Genomic DNA, 19,462 nt, shown 5'->3' on the forward strand with positions numbered 1-19,462 from the left:
GTTGATTGTGTTTATTGTGTGCACATAAGTGTGTACATTATGGACGTGTGTACTGTTTTTTCATTGACAATCTGATTCAGAGTCACAAAATAAAAACCCTTTGGCAACAATTTGAAAACATTGTTATGAATGAACTGTATTAAATTTCTTAATATATGAACACCTTTACATTATGTCAGCACAAATATTAAACAATAGTGCAAATAATACCACACAGAATGGTAATTGCATTTCTACAGTACAATGGCCTAGTCTGGCTATTTAAAATAAAACATTCAACAATCATAGAACATAAAATATCCAAGGTGTCATTAATAAATGAGTTTTGGCATGAGCGTTTGTTGTTCACACATGCAGTGAGTATGTTGCCTTAGGCGAATAGAACCAAATTCTTCATATGAATTGTTTCTTCTCTATGAAAAAGAGGCAGAAAGGACCACAAACAAACTGGATCACAATTGAATTTTTACAAAGCAAGCCTGTAGCTTTACTTAACAATTAACATTAAAACACCAACCATTCAAACAGCCAAGGAAACCGCAATAAATAGGGTTTGGCAGGAAAATATGTTACTTTTGGTGGGAATAAAACAAGGGACCATTACCTCTGATTCTCTAAAACTACCATGCAGCTTTACTCCTTCTGAGTCCCTGCAGCAGTTGTCTCTGGCTGCTTCAGCTTCTTCACCTCTTCCAGCTCCTCGTCTAGGTGGCGTAGCTGAGCTAACTTCAGTTGTTCTACAGGAATCGTGGAACAAGAATAAAATCAAAGGGGATGGAAATGGAAAACAATTTAACACAATTTGCATGCATGCACAAATAGAAAGGTGTGAATTTGCATGTGTGCTCGAACAGACATATACAGAAATTATGAGCGGGTCCTTACCAGCTGCTAACAGCTGACTATTTGTATTTTCAACACACTCTATTTCAGCTGGAAGTCTTCGTGGGGTCTGGGGGAGAAGAAACAGCTTGAGGGATACGGGTCAATCATGAACAAAAGGAGCACTGAGTCAAATTTTTGCTCCTTCTACTTTAAATGTTTGGGAGAAAAAGATGGGTAGGAAATTAGGCCCAAATTAATCTTTTTTTTTGTAATACTATATAGACTCACAAAGACAGAGTACAGATTCTTATGTTGCTCTATCAGTTGATGAAGGTGGTTCTCAAACTTCATCCTGCAAGAGCAAAGCTTACATTAGTAAATGTATATACTGTACAGTAATATGACACGTTTTGAGGTTGTGCTTTACTGTTTTTGTTTCTTTTATTGCAAATCATTGTGCTGTAGTTGAATAGTTACCGCTGCTTCCGGTGTTTTAGCTTGAATTCCTGGATTTCACATCTGTACTGTTCCAGCAGCTCTTCACTTTTCTTGTTCAGCTGCAACTGCCTGGAAAACACACACACACACACACACACACACACTTCATCACTCAGTAAAGGAAATAAACATGTAACATTTTTCCATAGCATCAATAATCCACCTGACCCCCAATACCTGTAATATAGACTGGCATATAAGTTGAAAACTGTTAATTTAGTAATGCTCATCATTACTTCATAACTTTGGTATGCTGTTCTGTCATAACAGAGATTTCTTTAGCATGTTCTTCACATTATGACATTTGATCCCGTATCAACAATGAGTTGAGTTCAACTCCAGGGCACGTGCCTCTAGCATCACGTCACACAATGCAAATCAAAGCTAAGTTGGATATTGGATACAACACCATCATACAATACTGGAACAATACAGACAAATGTGTATCATATTGGCATCATGCACTGCCCAAAGACATGGTGTATAGTATCATCTATTGTTCGCCATTTAGAAACATGGCCACCCATGACTGCATACTTGAAAATGTGTTTGCCAATTGAACATTTGCAAATGTGGATTTAATAAAATATGAGTAAAAGCAAATAATGAATAAAAGCATAAAACTGAAAAACAGCACAGTTCACAAAAAAAGAATAAAGACCCACAGAGGTATAAAATTAATCTCAAAGATCTATGATGAGTGAAAGAGTTTTAATTCTTCTGTTAACAAATCGATGGTTGATATCTACAATGCTGCCGTGATGATATACTGCCATCTAGTGTTACACATAAACACACGAATGAGGTCTAGCAAGGTGGATAAAGAAAAAGGTTGCTGGGTCATGTTCACACTACAGCAAAACAATGAAGCCACAACTGAGCACTTTCATTCACTGTTATTTATCCAGTTGGTGTAGAGCTCACCTGGCAGAGTCCTGCTCTGACTCCTCACACTGGAACTGCAGCACCCTGCATGACTCTGGAGAAAAACGGAGTACTTCTACTGCTCGTCAGCTTATTCATATTTATTGTAAGAAACCGTGCATTTACATTAAAGGCTACATTCTCATTGTTTACAGACATACAATTAACAAAAGCATTAACTCTGCACGGTCATTAGTACTCAAGAAACTTCTGTTTCAAGTTCATTTTGTACCTTCTTTCTCTTTGTGGATTCCCTCCAGTTGGTAAGCTTCAATTTGTACTGTAACAATAATAATAATAATAATAATAATAATAATAATAATAATAATAATAATAATAATGGTAATAGTAATAGTAATAATAACAACAATCATCTACAGTAAGGGAGGACTTGCACCACTGACATTATTAAGGACTAAAGAAAGAACATAAATGCAGAAGTGCACTGGTTTGAAGAAAACACTAACCACAGAGGGGTGAATAGGAGATTGACTTAAGAGTAGCATACCCACTTGGTGTCAACCTTTTGTAAGCTTTTGGCTACATCTCAGGGATACACAAGGATCAATAATATTAATGATGATGATTCTGTGTCTTACAAGTTGCCAGCTCCTTCTGCAAAGAGTCACAGACTGACTTTGCCTCCTTAACGTCTTCCTCAAGGGCCCTTTTACCTAGGATAGGACACATAATACTGGTAATAATACTTCTTAACTTAATTGTCAGTCCTCTGATCTGGGAAGACACATACATACATACACTTGACATTTTGCATGTAGTTAACAGCTAGTTACAGCTGTAACAGCTACTTACTATTTCAGTACTCTTTTACTTTCACAAGATTGAAATCAGAATGGGTCTTGCAAAGTGTTGCTGTTCTCTACAAGCCAGAGATACTAATCATATCTCATAAACCTCCATTCATCATTTTCTGATACTTCATTTCTGAAGTAACAGGTAAGGATGTACCTCACTGACAATACCAATCTCTGTCGTCAGAACTGCTATGATCGTCGTGTATAGCAGTCTAGATCGTGGTGGTACGTTTCCAAGCTATTATTCCAACTGGTACTTTTTACATCTAGTTACATGGATTGTGCTGAAACTATCAGCTCCTTATCATGTTACTCCATAAAGAAGTGTTAGCTGTCTCTGAACATTTTTGTGTTATACCCGAAAGGCACTGCGCGTATCGTCGGCACAACACGCCTTCCCATTGGTGCATATTCCGAAAGAGTTTTATTAAAGTCAGCCTTCCGCAATCATGCGTTTTCCCTTGAGATTGTACAAACAGCGCAGTTTACTGCGTCAGAAAAAGTCTGACGTCGCTCGCATGGTAAATTCACAAGATGTCTGATATTATTAAAGATAAAGACAGTGAAGCTTACAAGCGGAAACGGAAGTGTGGCCGCTGCCGTAACCAAAGACGTCTTAACTACTATCAAGATATTCATTTCACATCGTATTCTAGCCGATGGAAACCGCATTGTCCGCTAGTCCGGAACGGCGTGCTATTGTCTAATATTAGAGTAGTAATGTAATCGACTACCAGGTTTTAGATAGCTAAAGCGCACAGTATAAAGTGTTTCCAAGAACGTTGTATTCATTTCTTAAAGTAGACATCACCATTTTACGCATGCGCGAAGCGAAGACGGAAGTATTCAGAAGTGGCTCTCGCTTCGGCTGTATACTCACTGGGGTAACTTTAACTACTGGACTTGATTGACTTACATTACCAACCATTCAGTCCAGGCATTAGATAGCAAAGGGTTCTAAAATACGCACTAAATGAAGGACGGCAAACGAATCGTTATTTGATTCGTGGTTCTAAGATGACGAAAGGTCCATCCTTTGCCCGAAAGATGTCGCTATTGTGCATGAGTATTAATTTGTATTTCACTGTACAGTTAAACACATTTATCATCAAAGAATTTCAACCATTTCACATGCAAAAATATGTCAATCATCCACGTTGACACTACCTTGCTGAAGCGTCCTTAGTTTTCCCATCAGCTGTTCAATTTTAGGCTCCTCCATGTTTCCACCTCCTGTGCCACACAGAGATGTGAACTCAAACAAAAAACATGTAAAGTTACCTGCTTCATGCAACTTGAAACCGTGTTTACCTCCTTGCAGCGGTGTAACAATGTCCTCAATGTTGAAACCTGTTGCAAAAATAAAAAGAAACGTTGAGGGTAAAGTTTGCATTTTCATCATCTCTGATGATTTGCTAGGCCAGCTAGCTAGCTAACATTACGTTTTTTTCCTCCGGCCGCTCTGATCAGCTAGTTAGTAGTGGGTAAATGAACTTATGTAAAACATTTATGTAAAACGGATATATCCGATCTTAGTTGTGATTGTGTGAGTGAAGTTGGAAGCCTTGTGAAATACCTGATCAATTTACATATTACTATAACTGAAATCCCCACTCACAGGCGGCTCAGCAACAACATTCACTGGCTTGAGATGCCTCTTAAGTTAGCTGGTCTGAAATCACTGTAAAGCACGGTGACTTATTGCTTAAATGTATAACGTCTAACCTGAAGAGACGTTCATGTTTATCCAGCTTTAGCAGTCTTTTTCTGAGAAGGTTAAGTTTATCCAGAAGGGTGATGTCTGCAGTCCCGAAACTTTGGAGGACAGGTGCAGGAGGACCGCCGATTGTTGATGGTTGGCGCGAAAAGCAGCAATTTTACACGTGCACCAAACTAGATGCAAGACCAATGCCCTAAAGCGAAATGCAGTTTCCAGGGCTTGGCTGACTGCCAGCTATCCTGGTAATATTTTTTTTAATATTGCTTAAATTGATTAATTTATTAAAGTATAGCCAGTAACAATGCCAACCACTTCAATCAATTCAATTCCTACAACTGCTTGTCTGCATATGTTTTATGAACTGTGATTAATTTCCCTGCTAGACACAGCTGTAGGCTTTATTTTATCTGACAGTCAAAGAGAAGAGAGGCAGTTTTCTAAATAAAAATGTCCTCATTTAGTTGACAACACAGCACAATAGGGGTGGGGTGCAGTAGGAATAAGTAATGAATGATGCTCTTGTTGCTGACTACAAATGAAATGCAGCTTTGCTTTGATTTTATTTAATCTCGTAACTGTCACTACTATGTTCCTATCATGATTCCTATTATGTTAGAGTACATCCACTATGATTATATGCCACAGACATGTAATCATCATGCCCCAACCCCACCTGGGAACTAGGAATTTACCAGAAATATTTCTCCAGAGTGGGATATTACACTTCCCTTATGTTGTACACAATTTGCTATATCAAACGGCTGAGAAAAATGAATGAACACAGGAGGAATGACACCTTTCCATTATCTCTTTTAATGAAAAGCGAACAGCAGTGTAGAGGAATGCAATTCCAGTTTGAATTAATGCAAATATACAGTGCAAACAGACCTACAAAGCCTCAAATTACTTTACCTATACACATCAAACCACTAAGGAGTTGTATATACACTTACACATTAGTTAGATACAAACACAAGAGTTAAAAAAAAAAGTGTAACAGGGCCGCCAAAACAATACTTTACAACACTGTGTCTCTCAGAAACAGAAACACCTAGTGTGCAGTGTGCGTTGTCGGCACATGCAAATGTGAGGAGAGGGTCATGCAACAGGTGAAAAATGCAAACAGAACTCACAGATTAAAAGATGTCTTAATATACATGTTCAATATACCATTCATGTTGTGAGTAAGGTAGAATTATTTGTCAAGTACATATTGATTCCTTTTCCCTAGATCACTTTTGTGGAGCCAGAGTGTAACCAGTGTCTCATGTTCTCACTATGAGCTTCAGTAATAATTTCTTTGAAACTTTGCATTTTGCTATTTCAGGTACTGACATGCTAACCCTTCAAGGTTGAAAACAGACCTCAGAGAAACAGCAGCAAACATCTCTAGCATCAGCTGTCTATGGAGACCCTCTCTTCAAAATGGAGTGTTCAATTTCCTAGCTTATACTAACTTCAAAGCAATCCTGTAATCTACAGCAAGTTCAATAAATAGATGTATTAATTATTCCTACCATGTCCTTCAAGCCCAGTGTCCATCTACTTCATATTATTCTTTTAAAAATCAGAAGCAACTAGTGTTACCTGGATCAGCTTGGTATAAAAGTGGGCAGAAATTCCAGTACTTCAATATTTCACATTAGTTATAATTTTTAAAAAAATTAAATAAAGTACAGCACTAAATTTCACTTTACATAAAAGACCAGACAAAAAGGAATTAATGAAGAAAAGAGGAAAGGAAAAATAAAAAACAAAGCGGCTAAGGGAATTGTTAGTTTCAGCTTTGGAATCATACAAAATCATTTCAGAACAACATTTTTTCTTTCTTTTGAAAAGATATCCAGTAAGAATATATAGAGAGACTATATATATACTGTATATATTCATGTGTATATTTGTGTATGGTCATATATATACTTCATTCTTTATATGTCATTGAAAGAGTTTTGGTAACTGTACTGGGTTAGCTAATTTCTGATGTCAGAGCGCACATTTCCCCATCAAGCACCCCATCCGTACGACTCGCTCCAGCATGCCTAGAGATCAGAGGTGAGGGACATTAGCATCATACACAGTAATACACTGAACTATTTACAGCTACGTAACAAGCAGGCTAGGAGAGGTATTCCTCTGGTGCTTCTAGAGAATCGTACGACATCTTTAGTTGTGTTTCCAATGTTGCCATGCAGTTACTTTACACTGGCAGACTGAAAAGGGAGGGAGGAAAGTCGGGTGAACAGATATATTGAAGGAAAGGGTGTTTCTAGCATTAGCTTCTTCTCTTCAGGCAAAGCTGGTTTGCATCACAGCACTGCACTCAATATTTAAAGTGCCACCGATGCCCTCCCCGCTCTTTTTCTGTTCAATCTCTCTGCAGCAAGGCAAGGCAGAGTGCCAAGCATACATAGGATAGGATGTTCTTCTATACGTGTTAAGCCAAACTGGAAGTTGGTGGACAGGTACTGTAGACAGTCATCTGTGTTAGTAGAAGCAGAGGACAGTTAGAGCAAGCAGAGTGGTCAGAGTGGAGGAAGAAGAAAAAGACTGATCACAATGGTCTGCCATTAACGGCAAGATTTTCATTAAATAAATAAATTAAAGAGTGCCCCTCTCAGCTGCATATTATGACAGGCCGCAACTCCTCTACAGCCCAATCTACCTGCTTCAAAACAAAAGAAGAGTGTGTGTGTAAGAGAGTATTGAGAGAGTGTGAGGGAAAAACAAAACGTGAGGAAAAAGTTAAAAGGAATCAAAAAGAGAGAGGGCATTTTAGCATCATTCCACAATGAGGGGAAGCATTTTCCATCTCTCCCTCCTGTTTCCTTTAGGGGGCGCCCTCATTCGCGGGAGCGTCCCACAATAGCCAGGATGTAGAGGAAGATGTTGATGATGTCAGTGTAGAGGTTGAGGGCAGCGAAAATGTATTCCTCTGGACTCAGGGCCAGCTTCTTGTTGCCCAGGAGAAGCTGGGTGTCTACAGCCAAAAACTGTGGAGATGAAACAAGGATGGAATTAGTCATTTTCTACACACAGTATCTAAGCTGAGTGAGGTGGTTGACGCTGTCAGATGCAGTGGGAACACCCATCAAAAGTAAGATCCACAAATATATCCATCTGACATAAACTGAGGCCATGATACACAGGCAACATAGATTGGCCATGTCGCTTATACCTTTAACCAGCAGTATTGTTTTCATTTTCATTATGCTTTTCTTCCTTACAGCTGAATATGCAATCTACTAAGTATGTAATCAACATGTTCATATAACGGGATGAGATCAATTTCCAGTCCTGCTCAAGGTAATACTGTCATCTAATGGCGCTTTTCCACTGCATGGTACCGGCTTGACTCGACTCTACTCGCCTTTTTTGGTTTTCCACTGGCCAAGTACCAGGTACCATATTACGTAGTACCTGGTACTTTTTTTCGTAGCACCTCCGTCGAGGTTCCAAGCGAGCTGAGGCGATACCAAAAAGTGACGTAAAAACACTGCAGACCACTGATTGGTCAGATCGTCATCGCGACACAGGACGTATATGCTAACGTTAGCTACCAGGCTAGCTTACCCTCTTGCGTCGCCTTGAGCAGCCAGAGAGCAGTCTGCTGTCTCGCTGCCTTCAGCCTCTTCTGAAATAAAAATCTGTCTCTCTGCTGTGACTTAACAGCCACATACCGAGAATCAAGAACACCATCGCTTCGATATCCTCCATTGTAGTTGTGTGTCGCGTTTCATGCAGCGTTGCAGCGTCGCTATGACGACCAGTTTGGGGGGTGGGGCACATTGAGGGGGTACTATTTGCAGTGGAAAACCAAAGTGGTACTACCAAAAGCGAGTAGAGTCGAGGCAAGTTGAGCCGGTACTATGCAGTGGAAAAGCGGCATAAGTTTCCTATGTGTTATGGCCCTTAGGCTGTGAGACAACATGAAGGCCAGACTGAATAGTTCCACACATTTGTAACATTACTCAGATGTTTTCTTTCCTTTTCCTCTCACTCTTATCACTCAACACCCATCTTCTCCAACTATTATATCCATGTCTTTCGACACACTCGAGTTTATTCAAGGCCAGTGGAGCAGTTTCTCCAGCCATGCACCAAAAGTTGTTCTTTACTCATCAACTACTCCATATCACTTTTTCTCCTTCTTTGTTCAGATGTTCATCTAGGTGACCTCTAGTCTTCATGGGGTCGCCTCCCTCTTCTCTTCTGTTGGCCCAAAACTCTGTTTTTTCCAGCCATTTGTCTCACATAATCGTAATAGTTTTTTGACAACTGTGTCGCCCCCGAGTTTGGCTCTCATAATGCACGGTCATACATTCAGTTAGATCATGATCACAAGGTTAGTTTTCCACTTTCCTTTAGCTAAGCACGAATCGTTTTCCTACCCTGTTTGTGGGGAAGATTGGCTCTTAACATTCTGCAGATGAAATTATCCCTTATTGAGCAGACTGGGGCTCTCAGAGAGGTGGAAAACCCTCTGTATGCCAGTGGTGATGACTGTCTGCTCTAGGCTCCAGACTATTGGACGCCATTACCACACAAATCTCAAATGACCCAATTGGGGAATTAACTTATATACAAGGTATCCAGTCCTTTATAGGTTTAAACCTTTAATGACATGATGTAGTCATGCTCAAGTAATAAAATGATCATGTGATCACTACTGTCGCGTTGCGTTGACGTTTTCAACACAATAACTAAAAACCGAAGACAAGCAAGAGCCACTGAAATCCTTGATAGGAAAAGGGCTGCAATTTTTTTTAAAGAAAACCACGTATGAGTATGAAACTTACGCAGGTGAAGAGGAGGGCCCCCAGTGAGGCATAGACGATGTGCAGGATCCTGTGGCGGATGAAGATGCAGAGGATGGAGAACAGCAGCAGCACGATCAGGCACACGAACAGCACGCCCCGACAGGAAGTGAAGTCATACTTGCTCTGCAGTGGGGAAGATTAGATTGAGACACAAAATGAGAATTAGAGAAAGAGACTAAGGAGAGTGAAGAGAGAGACGTGTGGGGAAATACGAGCTGAGATAGCGGCGCTAGACATGCTACTAGGGATGCACATTTTCCCAAAAAATCTTGATTGATTTGCACTGTTAGTTAACGATCTAATATTGATGTTTGTTGTTGTGGTTAACCATTACGGTTAATCAACGTGATACATAACAAACAATGAATCGATCATCGATTTATGTTGGACATCCCTACATGCTACTCTTTAGGACTTCTGTGAATGAAAGTGAAAGACACTCTTGATAATTCATAACCTACTCAGAGCTTATGGTTTGAATATTTCATGCTTCAAACTATGAGGGACTGGGAGGAGCAAGTCGACGTGTGAAATTACTCAGAGGGAATTGTGTTCATTTTTGTTTCCCCAATACTAACAGCTAGAGAGAAAGAAAGAACTGGTGGAAGGTGTTTGTGTGTGTGTGGACATTTGCATACACTTATTAACGTGGCTGTACAACATGTTTATGCGTGCTGACCTGTAGTGAGAAGAGGACAACAGTGAAGCAGACGACGGCGGTGATGCCCACAGCCATGATGACAGTCTCTGTGTCGTAGAAGCTGGCAATCATGCCCACCATGTAGGACAGGCTGAGGGTCAGGATGGACTGTGAGACAGAAAACACACGTTGACGTCACTGACGACGCACATATCTTAGATTCAAGTGACAATTTTAAGTTGCTCTTTGTAAGTATGCACGCCTTATTACCTTTGAAGAGTTTCAAGGGATAGTTCACTCAATTTTTTAAATCCCATATTTGCTGTTAAACTCAAGTAACTCAAGTAATGTTCAATTTTGTGTAGTCTGTAGAGTCTCTATACATTTTCTTAGCAAACTGAACAAAAAAGGGTCTTCACTGCTTTTAAAAAAAATAAATTATTTGGTGTTAGGGGCAAGTTCTTACCAATGCAACCAAGTTCCAGGGGTGCTTGCGGCGGAAATCTCCGCAGCAGCTGAGAACGATGAGAGACACAAAGAAAACTGCATAGGACACATAGTATGTCCAGGGATTACGGCGCACAAAGTACTTGGCATCATCAACGAAGGTGAAGACGGCAACGAAGGAGAAGGTGACCAGCAGCTGCACTGTGAGAACCATGAAGACCTGGTGAGGAAGAGGGAACAAGAGAATTTTTAGAGAAGAAAAAAAGATATATTCATTATATAGGTATTGTGTTATTCCATGTTAGTTTGTGTAATATTATAGCTTTCTTATATATGCTATGCTTCTTTATCATCGATATTAAACAGTAAGAGAGCGTCCTGCATTATGGCTGGTGCGTGTGTGTTTTGGGGGGTAAACGAGTGTTTATCTCCCAACCTTTCTGATGAAAGCTTGTCGGATAGTCTTGTCCTCAAAGCCAGAGTTGGTGAACTCCTCGTTGTCGTAGTAAGATGGAGGCCCATCACCATGGTAACCAGGGCTGCCCATAGGTGCTGGAGAACAACAACAGGAAGACAACAAAGTGTCAAAATAAACAGCATGTGGCAACAACTAGGCTAAACAAATGGATAAGTGTCTGGGGTGTTTTCAGCACACTGACTGAAGCATTGATAATCTTATTGATTGCCCAGTCATGCGTGTTGCAGTCTATGTAGCCAGCAATGGTTTTTATTTCTGATCTTATGAGAGACTGAATAGACAAACTGCAACAGCTTTTCTCTGGGCAATTATATGCTTTTAGTGTAGAAACCCAACTAGAGAGAAAATTCCATTCACCAGTGCCTTTCACATGGAAAATTGAGACGGCTTTATGGAACAGAGTGGGTGACTTTGTAACAGCAATAAAGTATACCTGGCCTTAGCTAGGCACACTGGTTTTAGTCAATTTGGGCTAGTAAATCATCAAATAGAGTCCATGATGTCTTTGCTTTCATTATAAAAAGTATGCAAATGTAGAGTATAGATCTCTATCTGGCTGTCACCATTCATTGCCCTTAGCCTTGTGACACTTTCAAATGTGTAATATGAGAGATATTTTAATCATTGATAAGTCCTGTGTGAAGAAAGATTACCGAAAAAGGCCCATTTTGTAAATGTCCCAAAGGCTTACTTCTATCAGTCTCAAACTCTGTGTCAAACCACTCACCAGTGGGGTCTCCAGGAAAGCCTTGCTGTGGGGGCCCCTGCTGGTACGGCCCCTGAGGATAGGGTCCCTGTGGGTAGGGCATCTGAGGGTAAGGCATCTGGGGGAAGGGAGCTGGACCAAACCCTGGGCCAGCCTGCGGGTAGCCCGGCTGCCCGTAGCCAGCTGCTGGTGGGTAAGGTCCCCCAGGGGCCTGGCTGTAGTTGGGAGGGGGCACGCCGAAACCTGGCTGAGGGGGTCCATAGACGTTGTTATGGAGTGGGTTGTTCTCACCCATAACAGGGTAGCCACTCTTGTCCTGGGACATGGTGTGGAGGAAGGCTCACTGTACTCCTAGAACAATCTATGGAACACAGAGAAGTAGAAGGATAATTAGTTTGGTTAAAAAAAATCCACATCCACCACATACAACATGTATGAAATTTTCACACAGAGGATGCTTCTAATGACCTCTACCTCAACTTCAACATCTTAGCACAGTTATGGTAAAATGTTGAGAAATATCAATGATTACCCCCTTTACCACATCTCAGACGTCCCACAAGAAAGCAGAACAAAAGGAAAGTTTGTTTATTTACAAGAAAATCACAGAATTACCTTTCCAGGGGCTTTAAGACATACGTTAAGTAATGACACTACACCATCTTGGCCAAACTGGCAAAGACACAAACACTGCATCTGCCTGATTAAAAACGTGAAAAGCAATCAAACAATGCAGCAAAGAGGAAGAGAAGGAAGAGAGATGAAGCAGAGTTACAGTAGTCTGCCTTCCTGTTTAGGAACTATATTCATTTTCGAATTACCATTGATGCCGTTTTACCTTTCTCTTTTGTATATGGATTCTGCTCACAGAGTTGCCATTTACTCACTCCATAACAGACAGAAACAAAACAGATTGGTCTTAATGAGGTCTCAGTGGATCTTAGTATGATGGCGTTATATTAGGATTTAAACCTATCCAGTGTTGCTTTCAGTGGAAAGCAGCAGGCATAAGCAAGGGTCCTAATGTAGGAAAATAGGCCACAGGGTTGGGAATCACTATAAACACTGCTAAGACACTTGTGTCACACTGCTCTGAGGAGAGGGAGGGGGAATAGGGGAGGAGCAATTGACTGTCATCACTGACTATCCAGAGAAATCAAAACACCTCCCCACAGCCAATGGCTGCTTAGGAGAGACTGATCTAGAACCCAGCGGATTTAGGCAGCGAGTTGAAAGGGGGGCAAGAGACAGGACAGCAAACGTGTCATTGGCAGAAACTGCAGTCCCTGGAAAGAGCTGACTGCTGTTTCAATTAAGGAACCGCAATCCAAAACAAAGGAAAAAAATAACGGCTCAAAAAAAGAGCAAGCTATCATCCCACTTACACTCTCCAAACACCCAGGCCTGCATAATTGATAACACAAAATATGATTTTGTAGTTCAAGTATTAGGCCAGCTAATGGGAAATCATGAATGTGTCCACATAACTCTTATTCTAGCCTTAAACTTCAAGGAGTTACTGTAGGCTGCATCACTATTGCAAACAATTCCAATCATTCACTGAAATCTAGTAACCTCTAACTGAAATGATGAGCGATGGCACAAATCCAAATAATGTTTCGTCTGTTAGATGGCTCGGGACATGATGGTCATATTGAAACAATGTTGTTTTCCCTGCATGATCTCTTTACTGTAGGAAGAGTGGTGACTTGTGAATTAAACTGAACGGTGTGAGGACACTATGGTCGCACGTACACACATACTCAGAGAAAACGTGAAGGAGGGAGGGAGGGTGGGATGGAGAGAGAGAGATGAGAGGAGACAGAAACACTGTCCACACCAGTTTCCACAAAACTGTTTTTTTCTAGAAGCTTTAGTCTACCAGTGCTGACAGCGTTGCCATGGACGCAGGTGGTGCCTTGGTAACTGAATGCATTATTAATCTGCTTCGCTTCAGTAGGAGACTTGAGACATTGGCCACTACTGCAGTGTCCCTCCCCCTACCAGGCCCCCACACAAACACACCTCCCCCTAGTCAACAGGTTTCCGTGCCATCTCTATTGCACTATATGATGCTAATGCAAGCGTCTAAATGCAGGATACAGAGCTGTGCACTTGAAAAGAGAGATCACACTGTAAGTCCAATTTAGAAGGTTGATTTGTGCGTCTGGTAAAGCCCTAAAATCCCCTAGAGGACATCTTCTGCTGAGGAGGGGAGCCAAAACCATTTCCCCTAATTGCTGACTTCAAAGGAAGAGCTGGACTAGGCAGCAGATTAGGTTTAAAGTGGTGTAGGCCAGTTCTATGTAAACTACAGTCACCGTATCTGTGTATAAAGGTGCATGCACATATACAAACACTTGCATACACACACACACACATCCTCAGTCCTAATCCTGTCTGTTCACACCGTCAATCAGATGAGTACAGAGAAAGTAGGCATTGAGAGGCAGATCACATCACTACAGCATCAGGCTCACAGTTTCTCTCTCCACAGCCATCTCTCTTTTCCTCTCTTTCCAGGCCACACTGAATAACGGAGAGCATTATGCAACAACGCTCCATTTCCCCATGGCAAACAAATCCAGAGCGTGTCCTCCTGATCCCTGTCTGTCCGTCACTAGGACAGTGCAGCGCGAAACTACAACAGGGGAACATGGCCGCTGCTGGCTCTCTGCTTTATAATGACAGTCTCCATTAAGATCATAACAGATTACAATAATTATCTCAGGAGCCAAATCCCGCCCGGCTTTCCGGAAAACAATGGTTGTGTAAGGAGGCATGCTGCACAGGCAGTACAGCAGCAGTTTTGATAAACTCTTTGTATATCCATTTGTCTGTCAGTAAATAGTAAATAGCTGCTCCTTTGATAGTCCCGGTTTAAACAAGGGACCAGCCCTCACTTCATCAGAATGGGCAGTGCCCTCTTCAATAGTTCTGACATAAGGAGACTTTTATTTGCTCATGTCGCACAAGCTGGGACATCTGTGAACTGAACAAACCCAGGGATGTAACTGAATAACTTGAGTCCTCGACGAATCATGTGACAAACTGTCAAAACATATGATCAGCTCAATGTCCAAAGTACCTCAGGACTTCAAAGGATTTGCCATTCATATTTTCTGTAGGTAGTGAAGGTTGTAGATGATTTAGTAAGTCATGCTTAACCTTACTGGCATTACATAGAGAGGGTTCTTACTAGAGAATGAATCTTTTAATCATGTTGTTAGTCTGAGTGTAGCTTTTTATCTCCATATAATATATTACCTACTAGGCTATAATCCTTAGTAACACACCAGACAGTGAGAGAATGGGACACCAGTGCTAGAAATCTGCATAAAATGACAACAGCTAGGTCAATACAGAGAACCGGCTCCTCAAGTATATTGACAAAACAAATGTCCCTTTCCATATTTATCGTAAGATCTAGGTACAAGCCACTGTTCAAACAGTCACTCAAAACAGCAGCTGACTCCCTAATGGATGGAAGTCTGAAGCAAATAATTACCAACCCTGTACAACGTCCTGGCATTATAGACAGCAAAGCTCTGCTGTGATTACAAAAAGTAAAAAGGAGAGAGACACATACTTCAATACTTAAAAAAGTTCCCAGTTTCCAGCCACTCATCTTGCGAGTTCACACCGTCTCTGAAGCAGAAAGAATGATGACGGGGCAGCGGGGGGCAGTCAGTTTGAGGCACTGTTTGTAACAGCTCCACATGTGTTAAGTGGGAGAGTTCAAATCCTCTTAGGAGAGGCGCCCCGGCCCCACGGATAAAGACAGTGCCCCTATCCCTGGCTTCTGCTGATGGCTATCGCTCTGGGAATTAGGCTAAGGGGGGGGATTCACTGGGCTAGCCAGAAAGCCACGTAACACAATTAGGCTAGCACAATAACTCGATGAGTCCATATACAACATGCTGTGTGCATGACTGAACAACAGGGAAGCAGCCACACAAAGCATTGGGGCCTATATGGAAGTCAACTTGCTTAAATATGTAGCCCTACGACCACAGTCTCTTAAACAGGTTATACATGGGGAGGTGTGATATTGCATTAAAGATGACTTAGGTACGGTAGGTACAAAAGGAGAATCCCACATTTTAAAGACTGCTATTTTTGAACACAAAATACTACTCTCCACAAGCTACAAACCAAAAAGCCAAGACTCCAATGAGTGATACCATCAAGATAACAGTATGGAGAGTGAGTTCTTCAGGGGCAGGTGCTCAAATGAAAAAGGGGCATCTACAGTGTCTGGTCTGTGGAATAATTTCTGTGTTTTAGGAGTGCAGCAATGCAGTGTTGTTATATCCCTTTACTTTACTCATCTGTTATATTACTCTTGTCTTTCTATCTCACTGTCCTCTTCTTTATCCCCCCCATCTCTCTGCATTTCTGTCTGCCTGTGCCAAATATTAAATAAAATAAAAATGATCTAACTGATTAATCCTCTATCATAATTCTATAATAGTACAAGCTGAAGACTCTAAACAAAATGTAACAATCTTCATTGGATAGTTTTCATGATAAAGTCACTAAATCTATTTTTTTTTCCTTTCATGATGAATATGAAGTTAAGTTAGCTTGCCCTGCCACTGCCTGACTCCCCAGTCTGCCTCTCTGTTGTCTTGAGTCCCTCTAGCTGCCTTCTGCTTTAGCTCTTTTAGCTCTTTTACTTTCCCCCTTCTTGCTTTCGAGGGCGTCTTACAGCCACTCACTATAATATGTAAATTGAAAAAATAATGTGAGCAAACGAGAGAATGTGGGCATCCACATGTGAGAAGCACAGAGAAAGGGGCAATGCACTGTGTGAACAATCTCATTTGTGTTTTGCATTTGCTCAAATAGTTTTGCTTGTATCGCTACAATTTAGTAACTTTTCGGAAAAAGCCTATAATAAAATAATACATTTACATTGGAAGGGGCATTCTGTTCAATTAAGGGAAAAGGGTTAGGGTTAGTTAACCCAGCCGCCCCCCCCCCCCCCCCCCCCCCGCACGTGCCTGCTCAGCGATGCTCGACATCAGTTGACGCCCACAGAGAATGAGGGATTCAGGGGAAAGTAGTCCTTACTTGTTCATGCATGCCAACTTAACCATCTTCGGACAAAGACAATATATGTTTGTATAATTGATACTATTGTTTACTATTTACTATTTGTGAGAAATGTACATTTAGTTTGAAAACCACAAGATGTTTCAAGTGTCTGTGTTTTCAATGTCCAAGGATAAGATTTTGAGTCCTATGATGAAACTGTGTCATCTGGACCACCTGGTAGATAAACCTACAGTGTGTTGCTGTCACTTGAGGCTTCAGCCTGTCTGCCAGCCTATGCAGCAGTCTGGCAGGATACCATCATCATGACACGCCGTGTCAGCAGCAACTCTAGCTATGTCAAACCTGCAGACGTCTCCCCTTGTGACAGATGGCTGCACCACAAAGCACCTTAGCTGGGTTAGCCTAGCCATAGCTCATCATAGGCACAGAGCACAACATAGTAGTGTCACTTTAAACAACAGACTAAATCTTTCTTTAGAATGCGTAAACAGTTGCCCAGCAATTTTAGGATGTGGTGTTGGTAGGCTGGTTCAGCTTTATTGTTCCTGTCTGGTCAATAGCCCACTGTTCTTTAAAAATCCAAATCTGATCAAAACAACACTGAACTGTAAGTAAAAAAGACTTATGCAAGACACTCAATTTCCTCCTCTCCAATTCTCCATCCTTTGGCTGTTCCTCTGATAGCAAAATGGAATGAACCCATAAAAACCCGGAGTGGGATGAGGCAGTTATTTCCATGGCTGCAATAGAGATTCAGTAATCCTGGACTAGGTTCAAGTCTGTCACACAGATGGATGGTAGCACAACGGCAGAAACATCCAATACCCTAGCTTAATAGAATTCTCCTCACCTCACACCTCCTTTTCATGATTACCCACATGCTATGGTAATATTCTAACCCTACAAAATTAATCAAACGTTGGACATTCAAAATCTGTCACTCTCCACATCAAGAATCTACAAGCCAGGGAGTTACAGGCAAGCCAACTTGTAAATTGCATTACAAGGAAAGCAAACTCATTCGTTCCACACTGTATCGGCTATGTCCTGCTAACAAGATGTCTGAGGAAATGAGAGGGGCAGTTTGTCAGAGTTAGTGGACATGTGCTTTCATCATCATGCTTCTATTCCTTCAGCCTCGGTCAACAAAGGCCAGCCAGGCTAAATAAGTAGCCAGGCTCAACCATTAACACAAGCAGACCATAAATGAAAGCTGTTTATTTGAGAGTTTATCAATAAAAAATAGCATCCAGACCATAATAGCAATAGTATTTGTTTTGGCTTATCGAGAAAGTATGCGTTTGGTTTGTCATGACACAGGAATATAATGCTGAGACAAAGTGGCCTACATAACATAACGCCTCTGCTGCACATACATTTACACTATATTTCAACTCATCTCTGCCAAAAGTCACATAAATGATTGGTAACAAGTCCAACTAACTCTTGTGTGGAAACAAACTGCATGATCAGATATTCTACAGTTGAAAGACACCTCTGCATACCCAGTACAGGTTTCCATGAGGTGTAGGTAATGTATTACAACACACTGACCTAGCTACAAGGGAGACTTAAGTAACAACAGAATTACGACTTCACTCGACAGGCCATGAGTGACAGCAACCAAAGCAGAATGATCAAACCACTGTAAACACTATGCCTCGTTTTCATCTTACACCTGCAGCACGCGCATGTCCGTCTAGGCCTCACTAGACCCGTTATATGCGACATCCGAATTAAAACACTTACATCTGACAAACAATTGTTCATCGCAAAATAGCCACACAATCGCACACCATCGGAACAGTCGATTGTGGATAAACTGTCAATAAGGACACAATTAATATGCAAGATCACAAGCTAGCAAAGATTAATCCATTCATGATTTTATCTGAAGGAGGACCACACGCCGCGCCCCCTCGGGTTTACAATGCTAGGCTAGCTTGTCGTCGTTGACATATCGGCAGATAATGTAGTATGACCAAGGCATCAACGCTTGCCAGCTCATTCTAATATCAAAATACATGTGCACGTAATTGATCTAGTTGGCTAAATGTTTCCCGTTTGGTTTATGTCATCGGTTCTATCAATATATCCTTAGTTAGCTTGCTGAATAGCTTGTATTGCAGTCCTCAACAAGAAGGATGCTGGACGTTGCTAACCAGCAGCGTGCAGGCTCGCTGGCAGTGCTAGCGTCGCAAACAAAGCTTGTTGTTTTATAACGACTAATTTCATATATTAAAATAACACCCATATTCTCATATTCCTGTTTGCATCCTTACCGTTTCCGTTATATCGTTGTGGCGTGTCTGGAGTGGTGTGTTTGTTTAAAAATAGCTGCCGACACAAGCCTTCTTTTCGGATACCTCCTCCTTTGCCTCTGGTCTGAAATCGGTCGGACTCGACAAGTGGGTCGAAAACCGCTGACGTCACCTCACGATGTTGTCACGTGGTGTGTGGGAATCTCCATTAAGGCAAAAATGACCGATAGCGCTCAACTGGTGTCACAATGACGCAGTGTTTTCCATAAC

The 19,462-nt window shown here is 41.3% G+C and overlaps 1 protein-coding gene and 1 non-coding gene across 2 annotated transcripts; both read right to left on the reverse strand.

Moving 5' to 3' along the window:
* Positions 1 to 3,094: 3,094 nt before the first annotated feature.
* On the reverse strand, positions 3,095 to 3,227 carry LOC139646123 (U8 small nucleolar RNA). The gene has a single exon (XR_011695268.1). It is a non-coding gene; the product is annotated as a U8 small nucleolar RNA (small nucleolar RNA).
* A 2,361-nt stretch (positions 3,228 to 5,588) lies between these two features.
* On the reverse strand, positions 5,589 to 19,346 carry grinaa (glutamate receptor, ionotropic, N-methyl D-aspartate-associated protein 1a (glutamate binding)). Its single transcript, XM_071521998.1, has 7 exons — positions 19,214 to 19,346; positions 11,892 to 12,231; positions 11,123 to 11,238; positions 10,706 to 10,906; positions 10,279 to 10,407; positions 9,579 to 9,722; positions 5,589 to 7,772 (listed from the first exon to the last, which is right to left on the reverse strand). Exons 2-7 carry the CDS (start codon positions 12,193 to 12,195, stop codon positions 7,623 to 7,625), a joined length of 1,044 nt encoding a protein of 347 aa, XP_071378099.1. The 5' UTR covers positions 12,196 to 12,231; positions 19,214 to 19,346; the 3' UTR covers positions 5,589 to 7,622.
* Between the last annotated feature and the right edge of the window lie 116 nt (positions 19,347 to 19,462).

The sequence above is a fragment of the Centroberyx affinis genome, unplaced genomic scaffold, assembly GCF_046629955.1.
Source record: "Centroberyx affinis isolate AG114_WGS23_722 - 3 ecotype Tasmania unplaced genomic scaffold, CSIRO-AGI_Caff_v1 ptg000949l_1, whole genome shotgun sequence".
In the NCBI taxonomy this organism is placed as follows: domain Eukaryota; kingdom Metazoa; phylum Chordata; class Actinopteri; order Beryciformes; family Berycidae; genus Centroberyx; species Centroberyx affinis.